At 35.7% G+C, this 12,532-nt stretch overlaps 1 protein-coding gene across 2 annotated transcripts in view; it reads right to left on the bottom strand.

Moving 5' to 3' along the window:
* Window positions 1-12,279, bottom strand: part of WDR36 (WD repeat domain 36) — a 37,980-nt gene extending 25,701 nt beyond the window's left edge. Inside the window, exons 1-11 of one of the 2 annotated variants that reach the window (XM_084882804.1) lie at window positions 11,981-12,279; window positions 9,592-9,619; window positions 7,586-7,686; window positions 6,456-6,573; window positions 4,931-5,063; window positions 4,091-4,145; window positions 2,840-2,972; window positions 2,415-2,590; window positions 1,981-2,101; window positions 1,430-1,495; window positions 158-244 (exon numbers count right to left, since the gene is read on the bottom strand). In XM_084882804.1, coding sequence (XP_084738930.1) covers window positions 158-244; window positions 1,430-1,495; window positions 1,981-2,101; window positions 2,415-2,590; window positions 2,840-2,972; window positions 4,091-4,145; window positions 4,931-5,063; window positions 6,456-6,573; window positions 7,586-7,686; window positions 9,592-9,619; window positions 11,981-12,145 — 1,183 coding nt within the window. In that variant the 5' untranslated portion in view covers window positions 12,146-12,279. The remainder of the gene's footprint in view (window positions 1-157; window positions 245-1,429; window positions 1,496-1,980; window positions 2,102-2,414; window positions 2,591-2,839; window positions 2,973-4,090; window positions 4,146-4,930; window positions 5,064-6,455; window positions 6,574-7,585; window positions 7,687-9,591; window positions 9,620-11,980) is intronic. The other variant, XM_084882805.1, reaches the window with a different exon arrangement.
* Window positions 12,280-12,532: the final 253 nt, after the last annotated feature.

The raw sequence follows: 12,532 nt of genomic DNA, 5'->3' as shown, positions 1-12,532 counted from the left end.
CAGTCTTCACACAAGATTAACACGCACTTGGGTTACCTTCCAGATGTTTATTAATATTTGCAAAAACATCTATTAAAATAGAAAAAAATAAAGAAATATATAGTAGGAAATAAATAACAAAGCAGAACTTCTCAAAACACAGTAAGAAGTTACTTACCAGCTGCAAATTTTGTGATGGGCGGAAGTCTCACTGAAAGGGTATTTTGAAGTCCTTTACGTTTGACTCTTTTTTTGTTTATTAATCCTACGGTTGGGGGAGAGAGAAATATAGCTATGAATCATTCTTAATGAAATGTACATAAAAGTTATTCACTGTCACATAACTATAAAGTTCAAAATATTGTCATTAAGTAAATAAAGATGTTATCACCACTGTCATTAAATTGCTTGTCAAGTTTAGCTAAATAATGCCATGAAAAATTAAACTATGATATATAAATAATTTATAAAAAGTGGTAAAAATCTTTTTTTTTTTTTTTGCAGGTGAAGTAATGGTGATACAGTCATGTCAATTAAGAAAAACAGTCAAATAATTATTAGAAGTAATAATAGTTTCACTGGATCAGATACTGAACCAATACAAAAAAAAAAAAAAAAAAAATCAGCAAGTTCCCTACAATGTACAATGCAGCATTTAATATCATTATAATATAAATATTATATATTTTTTGTATTTCATTATATTTCTAACTGCAACAAAGATCCCATTCATATTAGCAAAATAATACTAGAAAATAATATTAAAATATGTAAAATATGTAGAACAATAGGAGGAAAACTAAAAAAAAAAAAAATTCACTCAGGAAATGAAAAGATGACATGAATGAAGAGATACCATATTGCTAGATGTGAAGATTCTTAAAGATATCAAATTTCTTCAATTTAAGATAAATTATTTTGGATATTGATTTTAAAATGATCCTGAAATTCATCTGTAAGTATATACATACATGAAGAGCCAGGACATTAGCTTACAAAAAAGAGTAATTATGAATAAAACTGGGAAACATTTTTGTTTAGCAAACAAAATTTTTCAAATGCTGGGAAACCCTGTGAAGGGACAGAGAACAAAATGAGACATATTTACAAAAAGATGGGATACTTGGATGCTTTCTCTAAGCTCCTTTCCATCTTTAAAATTCTGCACTTTACAAATGGCTCAAGTTAGACCATCAAGGTCTTTTGGGTAGCAGCCATGTTTCTACAACCACGATGTCTAACTCTTTTCAATAATCTTACACTTTACTTTAACCACTTCAAAGCAACACTGATTTTAAAAATCTTACTGCCCTTCATACGAGGGTTTTTTAATTTTACTAAGAAAACAGGAAATGTATCAATAAAACCTCTTCTGGTCATCTCACAGAATCCTGAAATGTTTCTTTAGGGATCAGCAGGGTTTTTTTTTTCTACTTTGCAAATGACCTACCATGTCCCAAGCTCTTGTTAAATTTTTCATGTATCGTGGAAAATGACTGAAGAGTTCCATCTTGACCTGTTGACATATATAGAAAATGCCTAATCAAGCTTCATCAAAACAATGGACCATCTAAATCACAGATCTTATAAATTAGATTCTATGAAAAGATAGAAGTTATAGTTTGGGACAGTCAGATTGCAACTACATCCTTCATTACAGTATTCAATTGTACATTTATTAAGAACAAAGAATAGAATAAAACAATAATTCTCAGTATATTATTAGAATAGGCAAGGGCTACATTTTCAGAATCTGACCATTTTCTCTCAGAATTAGTAAACAGAATGACACTCCAAATGAAGATAATTATCATCTACAATGTCTCCTGAGTATTCAAAGTTAACACATTCTTCTTTGCTTCCTTTAACCCTTTTCCCACATTTCCAAGTAAATCAGAGACATTTGAATTTTAAAATGTACAAATACCAAACTTAATAAATATTAAGCACCCTGTTCTCAATACTTGCTGGAATCAACTAAGAGTATGCAAAGGAACTCACTTGCGCTAAGAATCTGTTGTCCATTTTGTCCATAATACCTAATTTTGGTAAGAGGAGCACTATGTCCCATTCTGAATCTCAAAAGCCGGCCTTCACCAGTGGGACCATCAAATATCCATACCTGCCAAGAAATAAAATGGTAAGGTTCTTCCACAATGTAAGTTATCTGCAAGCATAAATCAACTGGCACTGGGTAGTGCTGGCCAGGCTGCTGACCCTGCAGTGGAGGGTTAGGGGAGCAATAAACTATAATGCTTTCTCACTTCATTGCAATCAATGTAACCTGCTGTGTTTTTGTTTCATCTCTACCAGTATCTTATTCCACATTCCTTCCACCTTCTAGGTTTCAGGCTAAAATATTAAAGCAGACTTATAATAACCTGAAGAGTAGGACAGATGAGCCAGGAAGATGACAATAACAATAATCATAATACCCTAAGAGCATTGTCAGCACCATTTGTGACAAGAAGTGGCTCTCTGTGGAGAAATGTCAATCCGGCAATTGCTGTAGAATGTGCATTTCTCATTTGATTGATGAATTTTTTGTCTTCAAGATCCCAGAGTCCAATATGGCCACATGGGCTTCCAGCTGCCATAATTGGATGACCATCTGTTATGAAAATAAAATACATTAACAAAAACATGCACCATAAAATATCAATCAACTCTTCTTTCTACCCTTTTAATCTATAGTGAGAAAAGACTATACACTAAGAATCTATCTATGTTCCTCTGTCTCTTTATACTCCAGTATTTTATTCTTTTCTGTTAAATTACAAAAAGAAAACCTATTAAGAAAATTTCTGTTTCAGAGTAATGCACTTTAAGTGTTCTTAAGTCATAGCAATAATTAAGTTACCTGTGCGAAATGAAATAGAAGTAATAGGTCCCCAGTCTTGACGAAACTTCATTAATGTTTCATCAAACTTAATGTTATGAATGATAACCTGACCCGACATAAGACCAACAGCAACAACATCCACAGCTGGTGCCTAAAAATTAAATTATTCAACTTTTAAAATATTTTCAAACAGCTTTAATAATCCTGATTATATCATTCCTTATTTACATGTTATCAGAAGAAATCATGTTATTTAGCATGAAAGTAAGAATAATTTTCCCTCAAGTAATTTCTCACCTTCAAATCTGGTAGTTACCATCACATTCCCTTCCCCAAAACATGGCTGACTTGATAAGAAAGCAGCCATAACAGACATGAAAGTTCATGTCTGAAATCACTATAGATCACTGAATAGTTGTAAACAGAAAATTAAGACAATTCTTAGAAAACAAAAGTTTGCCATATGCGCAACAACATAAAAGGCCAATGCATGATAACATAAAAGACCAACTACAAAGAAAGTAAAGAGTTGTTTACTCAAAGAAAATAGAAAAACTTATATGTTAAAAGGCAAAAAAATTTTATACTTAAGTCTGTTCCAGCTTGAATAACCTATGATTATAATCTTCATTTTATATAATGGTATTACATTCAGGCTTTATAATAAGTTTCTCTATTTTAGCACAGAAAATCAATGCCCAATCGAATAAAAGGCTAATATGCAAATCAACCAAACGGCAGAACAACCAGTCACTATAATACACTCTGACCACAAGGGGGCAGATGCTCAACACAGAGGCTGTCCCCTGGTGGTCAGTCATTCATTCAGACATGTCTATACTCAAAACAAATAGCAGTTATTTCTGGAAGAGCCCAGAAAAGAATATTAGTATTTGGGACCCAATTATTTCAAGCTACAAATCTTAACAACTTGACAAATGTGTGTGTGACCCACAATGAACAACACATCTCCATTCTGTACAAGGCACTAGACTACATGCTTGCAGAATGATTGGTAAACAAAGCTCCACAGCAATGACTAGTTAAGAACCTAATTTTAGGCAAAACAGTTTCCACAAAGTTTATAGACAAAGGTTTTATCATCTGTTTTCAATTACATTTCCAAAACAATATTTTGAGCATATTCATAAAGATAAACTAGTCTATATTATTTTGTGTTTAGGTCTAAAAATATAATCCACCCCTGAAACTGAAAGATACAATTACTAAATCCATTTCTTCTTTGACTTAAAAAAAAAAAATACTAACCTGCTGAAGAGCCGTCACTCCAACTTTCCATCCTGGAAATGTATATAGAAGTTTACTACAAGAAGAAAAAGAGTTGAAAGCTATTTTTCTGGGAGGAAAACAAAATCAACTACACATTAAAAATTAAAAGAGCAAGTGATAATTATTAGGTTCTTACTCTGCCCCACACTATTCTAAAAATACATATTAACTTATTTAATACTTAAACAATCCCATGAGGTAAACTTATACCACTCTCCAGATAAAGAAACCAAGAAATTTAAAAATATGTGAAATAATTAAGTTAAGGTCCTATAACTAATAATTGATAGAGCCCAGAGAGATCAATTTCAAATCCCAATCTGCTAATAACTACTATACTATTCCAACTCTTTAAAAAATTAAATAGAAAAAAATATATATGAGTAAAAACTACTTTATATTAGAGGCTATAATAGAAAACAATCTTAGAATATAAGCAAATTTCATTCTTAGTTTATCAAAAACTAGAAGCCCCAGTGACAATCTTATAATTATTTTCTGGACTTATGTTACTTTACTAGAGCCTTCTCTACATGGAGGGGGTTTTTTTTGGCTTGGTTTTGTTTTTTAAATAATGACTAGGGCCATTAGTATATACTTTCAATGGGCATATATAAAGCTGCCTACCATGTGCCATGACCACAAGCCAAATTTCACATATGTGATGCCATAAGAAACAAATCCAAAAATATGTATATTTATTGAAAGCCCTCCAAATATACATATAAAAGCAGAGAGAACTGAGAGACTTAAGAATCTATTAGGTAGGAATAGATAAGGGAGGAGTCACCCGTACTATAATCTAAATAAAGTACTCACTTGGATTTCACATTCCACAACTGTAGGCTTCCTTGTTCACTGCCAAGAAGTATTTTATTCAAGTAGGTACTTGGATGCAAAATTGCAGAAATTTTAAATACTGATTTATCAAAAGTCAATCGCAGATATTCTTCTACAAAAGCAAAAATTATGAATAACATGTAATTATTTTTTATAAATTAGTTTAAAATATTTTCATATACCGACATATTCAGCACTTAAATAAGTCTACCACATTAAAGATTTACAATAAATTTGAGTATTCACAAAGGTACTTTTCACTTAATCTTTAGTTCACATACTGTCTGGCACACTGCTACACATTCCCATGAGTATGTGTATCCCAGTCCAAGAAGCACAGATACAGGTAAAAATTATACAAAGTTTACTTTAAATATATTTTTAAAAGATTCTCACCATTGTATGAATTAACAGTTTTATTTAAAAATCATTACAAACAACTCCCTGAAGACAATGTGCTGCTCTAACAGTAATAAAATCCTGGGCATCAGCATCTATGGAAAGCCAGTTGGACTCTTAATTATCAGATTCTCAAGCTTTATAAAAGGCCTTTTAATATCCATCTGCATAGGGACTACTTTTGGAGGTAATATAAGATAAAAATGTAAACAGATTTAAAAACAGCTTTATTTCATAAGAGACTCACAGTCTTTTACTGAGGAAAGCTGGGGATATTCTGGTGATGAATGCCTAACATTTGAAGATAATACAGTCCATAAACATAGCTCAGTGCTACTGCGTAAAAATATCATTGTTAAAGAACATTGACTTATCCTTAAAAAAGGATGTACATTTTCCTTCCGACTACAGCAGTGGTTCTCAACCTTCTAAATGCCGTGACCCTTTAATACAGTTCCTCATGTTGTAGTGACCCCCAACCATAAAATTATTTTCGTTGCTACTTCTTATCTGTAATTTTGCTGCTGTTAATGAATCCTAATGTAAGTATCTGTGTTTTCCACTAACAACCGCTAGCAGGGTCGCCTAAGATTATCGGAAAACATAGATATTAACATTACGATTCATAACAGTAGCAAAATTACAGTTATGAAGTAGCTACGAAAACAATTTTATGGTTGGGAATCACCACAATATAAGGAACTGTATTAAAATGGTCGAGGCATTAAAAAGAAAAGAACCACTGGACTATAGGATCAAATTTACTGTTACTAAAGTTGAAAATACAAACCAAGAATTAACAGGTATAAACATATATCAAAATTCACTCCACAGAGAATATAACATGTCACTAAACTTGGAGACCTGCAATGGAAAATGTATTAGTTATTGTATTATATATGCTAGTAAACACATTAAACAGGTTATAAAGAGCTCAACTAGCTGATTAAAATTGCTTATCCGGTTTTTACTTAGAACCTTTTTCCTTATACATGTTACAGATTCTGTTAAAAAATTTTTTACTGCTTATATGGTATAGATTTTTTTAAATTCTATCTCAAAACATGCCATCCCAAGATAAAGCAATAAATTGGTTAATTCTTACCTTCTGAGTATATGTGCCAAATAATAAGAATGCTGTCAGTATCAACAGAGATAACATGATCCCCAAAGGGTTGCAAAAGATGGATTTCTGCCTTATGACCCTTAAAGGTATGGACTACCTACAATGTCAAAGTTCAAAAGAATTTCATATTATTCATTCATGTAATATTACTTATATTAACAAGAAAATACATGTTAATCCTGAAGATGCTCATGTTAAGGAAAGGTGATTTAACTTCTGACTACCCAATGCTAGATTAACAAATAGCAAGGAATCAGGTATTTTCAACTGCTCTCCAGCCAGTTCAATAATAAAGAAACATGGATTGGAAACCAAAATGACACCTGAGAGGCTGAGCCTCTCAACTGAGCTCAGGAAGGAGGCATACACACAGCTGGGGCCCCTCATTTAATCCAACCAGCACAACTCCATGCATCCTAGAAAAGTGGTATATTCTAGAAGGCTGACCTCCACAGACTCCATCAAAAGCTGGCCTCCAGAGGAGATGAGGAAAGGCGAGAGATATAGGGTACTTTCTCCCCACAGCTTTGTTTTAGGGAAGAAGTATTGTGTTCCTCAATAACTATGGTTTCAGTTCTCTCCAGGCTCCAGTAACACTATTTCTTCTTCTTTGGACCTAGTGGTGGTGACAGCTTTCTACAGTTAATAGTCTTTGATGCCTTCCCACACCTACTCTATAATAATAAAAACAAAATATGCTAATTAGACCAGACAACCTTCCGGATGGAGAGAGGCTGTGAGAGAAGCCTGGGTCCTGGGTGTCAGAGGAAAGCCAGGGCCGAGAGCATGAAAGTAAGAATAATTTTCCCTCAAAAAAGAGTGGTAGATTAAGACAAAAAAAAAAAAAAAAAGATTCTTCGTTTCTTCGTTATTATTGAGGCAAACACGAGAATCTAGCTTTCTCTATACAGGAACAAGCACTTAGTTCTTAGAAAAGGAGTCAGAAGCTGAGCTGTCCACAATAAAAAGCCAATTCTCATAAAGCAGTGGTGCCAATGTGAATAAAGTCCCAGAAGAAGGATGCCAACTTTAAAGTTCTCTCCACTATCATGACAATTGACTACTAATTGCAAAAAACAATCAAATTACAATAGTTCAGTGTTACAAACCTCTTTATTTCGGGCAAATGCAGAGAAAACATTCCCATAAGCAGCAAAGACCAGTTTCCCATCAGCTGCCATACAGCAGATATCCTGTGGAAGAGAGTTACCTAGGAGGAAAAATACAAAGTGATAAAACATTAAGATCTTGAAAGAGATGGAAACCTCAAGTATATGTATAACATTTTTCCTGGTTATAATTTAAAAATATGTGTACAAATATGAAAGCTAACCATCAGAGTATAAAATTTTGACTTTAATGTTATCTTAGACATCTAATAATAACTATGAGGCTGAAACTCTGAAATCATCTTAACCCTCAGTAAAAGAACTAATGTCTCATCTTTGCAGACATAGAAACATAATTCTAAGGAAGTGATAAGAAGGTTTTTGAGGTTATTTGGAAAAAATCCTTACTTAATACACAAAACTTTTGCAGTCATTCAGCCCATATGTGACTGTTTTCAGGAACATCAAATTTACTAATAACTGTAGGAAAATTTTTAAAGTAAATAAAAACTTAGAACCCCATCTAACGCTACACTTTGGAGTACCCTCAAAAATACTCCATATGGCCCTAGTTAGGCTCAGTGGATAGAGCATAGGCCTGCAGACTGAAGGATCCCAGGTTCCAGTCAAGGGCATATGCATGGGTTGCAGGCTCATCCTCAGGAGTGAGCATGAAGGAGGCAGCCAATCAATGATTCCCTCTTATCATTGATGTTTCTATCTCTCTCCCTCTCCCTTCTTCTCTGAAATCAATAAGTTTATATATTAAAAAAATACTCCATATGATATTCTACATGCTGACCCTTAAAATGAACAATCTGGCTTCCACTCCATCTTCTCCAAGGTAAATATGCCTATCAACTGTTGTCTTTTGTCATATGATATGATTTTTTGAGTCCTCTCTCATTGTCATGGTCACCTGGCCTTTTTAAAATTTTCTGCTTAGGGGGGGTCAGAGGATTAGAAGATAGAGGATTAAGTATTGTATTTTTTTTTTATGCTGTATATTACACTTTGGGATTTCATTTACAAAATGTTATTTTTATAGGTTTACTATTTACTTCTGTATTCAACTGAGGTTACATTGTCCTTCTTCTGCCTCCTATAATTTTTTAAAAATTTTGTTTTTATCAGATATATCCAGTAGATCCCTTACAGCTCTCCTCTGTCTCTCTTACAAAGATAATAATTGATAGTAAACCTATAATCTCTGCACCTTGGCAAGTCCTTTATTTTTATTAAACAGTTTTAAAAAAGTAAATATTCCTTCCATTAGAAAAATATCTAAATGTGTGAAAAGGGAAAATGTCTTCCATACAGTAAAATTGATGATGAAATATGAAAAGCACTATTTATAATCATAATGCTGATTACTGATTCAGGTAAGAAATATCACTGAATGATAAGCAGTGGATGACACTTTTAAGACTATTTTATAAAGTCTCAATTTATCTTACCACAAGATACATATTAATTACAGAGGGCAAAACTTTAAAATGGAGCCTCCTGACAAATGTCATCTTAACAAAACGATCAGGTGTCACTACCAGAACACACATGCTGTTGGGCTAACCAACAGCATGTGTGTTCTGATATGATACACTGAGAATTCAGCATCATTTCTTTGTTATTCTCGACATAGTACATAACCTGAACTTAATTATAATAAAAGTTTTAAAAAATCAATTTAACAGATATTCTAAAAAAGAACTAGCCTATACTGACTTAAAAAATGTCAATGATGTAAAACAAAACAAAAAAGACAAAAATTTCAATGATGTGAAGCATAGTGAAAGTTTAACAAACTATTCCACATTAAAGAAGATTTAAGAGATATGACAACTAAATATAGCACATAATCCTGATTTCTTTTTTTTTTTTCTGCTATATAAGTTTATCAGAAATACACACTGGATTCCTTGTATGTTCTGTAAGCCTTAAATTTATGTTGAAATTTTAAAAAAGACACAAATTATATATAGATTCAGAATAAAGTTTACACTTACTTACTGCAACCAAACTAAGTTTCTGAACCTGTTTTAAAAGAGAAAAAAAAAATGATTAAATTCTCACTAACAAAAATCTATAATAATAAAAACATAACATGCTAATTAGACAGGACAGCCAAACGACCTTACAGATGTCATTCCAGACATCCTTCCAGACGAAGCTGAATCAGCAGGGGCCCGAGGCAGAGTGGTTAGGGGCAATTAGGCAGGCAGGCAGAGATTATTAGGGGTGATCAGGCAGGCAGACAAGTAGGTGAGCGGTTAAGAGCCAGCAGTCGCAGATTGCAAGAGGGATGTCTGCCGGGACAGGGCCTAAATTGGTAGTTGGACATCTCCCTCGAGGTCCTGGATTGCAAGAGGGTGCAGGCTGGGCTGAGAGACCCACCCCCCGCCCCGTGCGTGACTTTCGTGCACCAGGCCTTTAGTAATTATAATAATCTAACAATTGAAGATCAAAATATAATCTCATACATAAATTTGATATGCTGTCCTTCCTAAGACAATCACTGATTCTAATTTCATTATTAGGAAAACTTATCATTTCAACTATTTCATCAGGAATGGTGAAGGAAAGGGTAGGTGAATGTTTTTCATAATGGGCCACATAGAAAATATTTTAGGGCTTTGCCGGCTATGTAGTCTTTGTTGTGCCTACTCAACTGCTAACGTACCAAGAGAGCAGTCCACATATAATGCATAAACAAAATGTGTGGCTGTATTCCAATAAACTTAATCCTATTTTTCATATGCCATGAAATGCTATTCTTTTGATTTTTCCCCCTAAACATTTAAAAATGTCTAAACTGCCCATTTCAGAAGCACAGAGCTCCAGAGGGGTATGTGTGAAATCAAACCCCAGAGATGCAAGAGTGCTAAGATTGAAAAGGCCCTAAGTGGTGAATTAAATATCCGATGATTCTTAAAAAAACAACAGTAGATGCATGTCTCCATCCCATGCCAAATTTGATTATATTGCATCCTACTACTGTGCAAATTTTACTTGGAGCTTGTCATGTTATATCAGAATAAACACAAAAATACACGGAGAAAAATAAGATGCCATACAAAAACAAACGGTGAGCATAGTTTGCTGACCCTAACCTATGGTTACTGATCCAGCTGTGTAACCTTGAAAAAGTTACTCAAGCTCCCTATGCCTCAAACTCTTCATAAAACAAGGATGAATATAGATACCTACTTTATGAGATGATCATGATACTCAATGAGTAAAATTTGTGTAAAACAGCATGGAGCCTGTCATGTAATAACTGCTCAGTAAATGTTGGCTAGTATAACCATCACCTCCACCTTGGGCATGGCCTTCACTGTCCTATTCCACTAATTCAACAGGCTACCAACAACCAGGTCTTCTTGCCAATAACCCATCTGATCATCACAAACCATCAAGGAATAAAACTGTATAGCATGGTTTCCAGAAAAAACGTGCTTAATTAACACTTGCCATTATCATCGTCCTCATAAAAGAAAAGCTTAAGAACCATGATTGCATGTTTATGTGGGATAGAAAACTAAAACTCAGAGACACAGATAGCCAACAGTATGGTGGTTACCAGAGGGAAGAAGGACAGGAGAGGTAGAGGACGGAAGATGATCTGGCTATAGGGATGGATACACAATGCTATATACAGACCATGTATCATAGTAATGAACACTCGAAACCTATGACACAATTGACCAATGTCACCCCAATAAATTTATTTTATTTTTTTAAAAAGAAAAGGTTCCTTCTTTCATAGAGCATACATTCATTTGGAGAAGACAAAAGAAACAAGCAAACAGCAAAGAAGACTATTTCAATCACTCATGAGATACGAGATGCCAGACCCTCAACACTGGTGGAAAACAGATGCTCAGGGGAAGTTTAGGAAAATTAGTTTGCTATCCAACTTGGACAGTTCCCTAAATCACAATTAATCTCACCCTCTCCATCACTCTCAGTATATGGTAGTGAATTTCTAATCCAGTTGTCTCATCAATTGCACGGTAAAATGCCTTGCAATTCTTCCTCATTAAGAGTACGGGGTCTCTAAGGACTTGTCTCAATCACATTTACATCTTCAAGAGAACTAAAATAATGACCCACAGTACAAATAAATATATCATCCTCTAGAACTGAAATGTTCTCTAGCGCTTTCCCCTAACCAGACTGCCTCGGAAACTCGCCCCCAGCGGACTGCAAGGTCTAAGCCAGCACTGGGGGTGAAGCGACAGTGAGAGGCAGCAGGAAGGGGTTAAGGAAGAGAAGGGCAGAGAGTAGTCCTAGGCGGGCCAGGGGAGGAGGATGGAGAGCTCGATGACCCCAGGCCAGACCTGGGGGTCCGGGAGGGTGGTTTCCAGAGAACGGGTGATGGAAGAAGTCACTCACGTCGTAGGTATGGAAGCTCTTGCCCACGCAGGTCGACACGTAGAAGCGGCGCTTCAGCGCGTTGAACCGCACCACGTGTGGGATGTCGTTGCTGAAAAGCCCTAAGGCCCGGAACCCCGCGAACAGGGCGCTGGCCGTGCGGCCTCCTCCGGCGTCCCGCTCCATCGCCGCGGGGGTTCGGCAGACTCTGGGCTCCAGTCCCGAGAGAAACCACGCACCGGCGTTCAGCGCGGCTCGTGGGGCTAGCCTGGGCCCGGGCCACTGACTCACAAGCGCTTCCGGTGCGCCCTGCCAATCGCGTGAGCGAGGACTGTCCTCGGTGCAATGGAAAAAGCGCTCCCTCCGGGACTCACCGAGGAGGCGCGACTTCGGTTCCGGGCCCGCGGGCCACAGTCTCCCGGACGTTAGCGGCGCCCCCAGCTCTGGTGCGGCTGATGGGTCACTTCTCAGCAGGAGCTTGGGGGAGGAGAGCGCTCAAGTCCAGGAGATTGAATGGGAAACTAGAGTCTTAAAACCGAAATGAATCAGGTTAAACATGTGAATATGAAAAAC

Source organism: Pipistrellus hanaki (genome assembly GCF_964339955.1).
Source record: "Pipistrellus hanaki genome assembly, chromosome: 4".
In the NCBI taxonomy this organism is placed as follows: Eukaryota; Metazoa; Chordata; class Mammalia; order Chiroptera; family Vespertilionidae; genus Pipistrellus; species Pipistrellus hanaki.
This window is presented reverse-complemented; position numbering and strand designations above follow the sequence as displayed.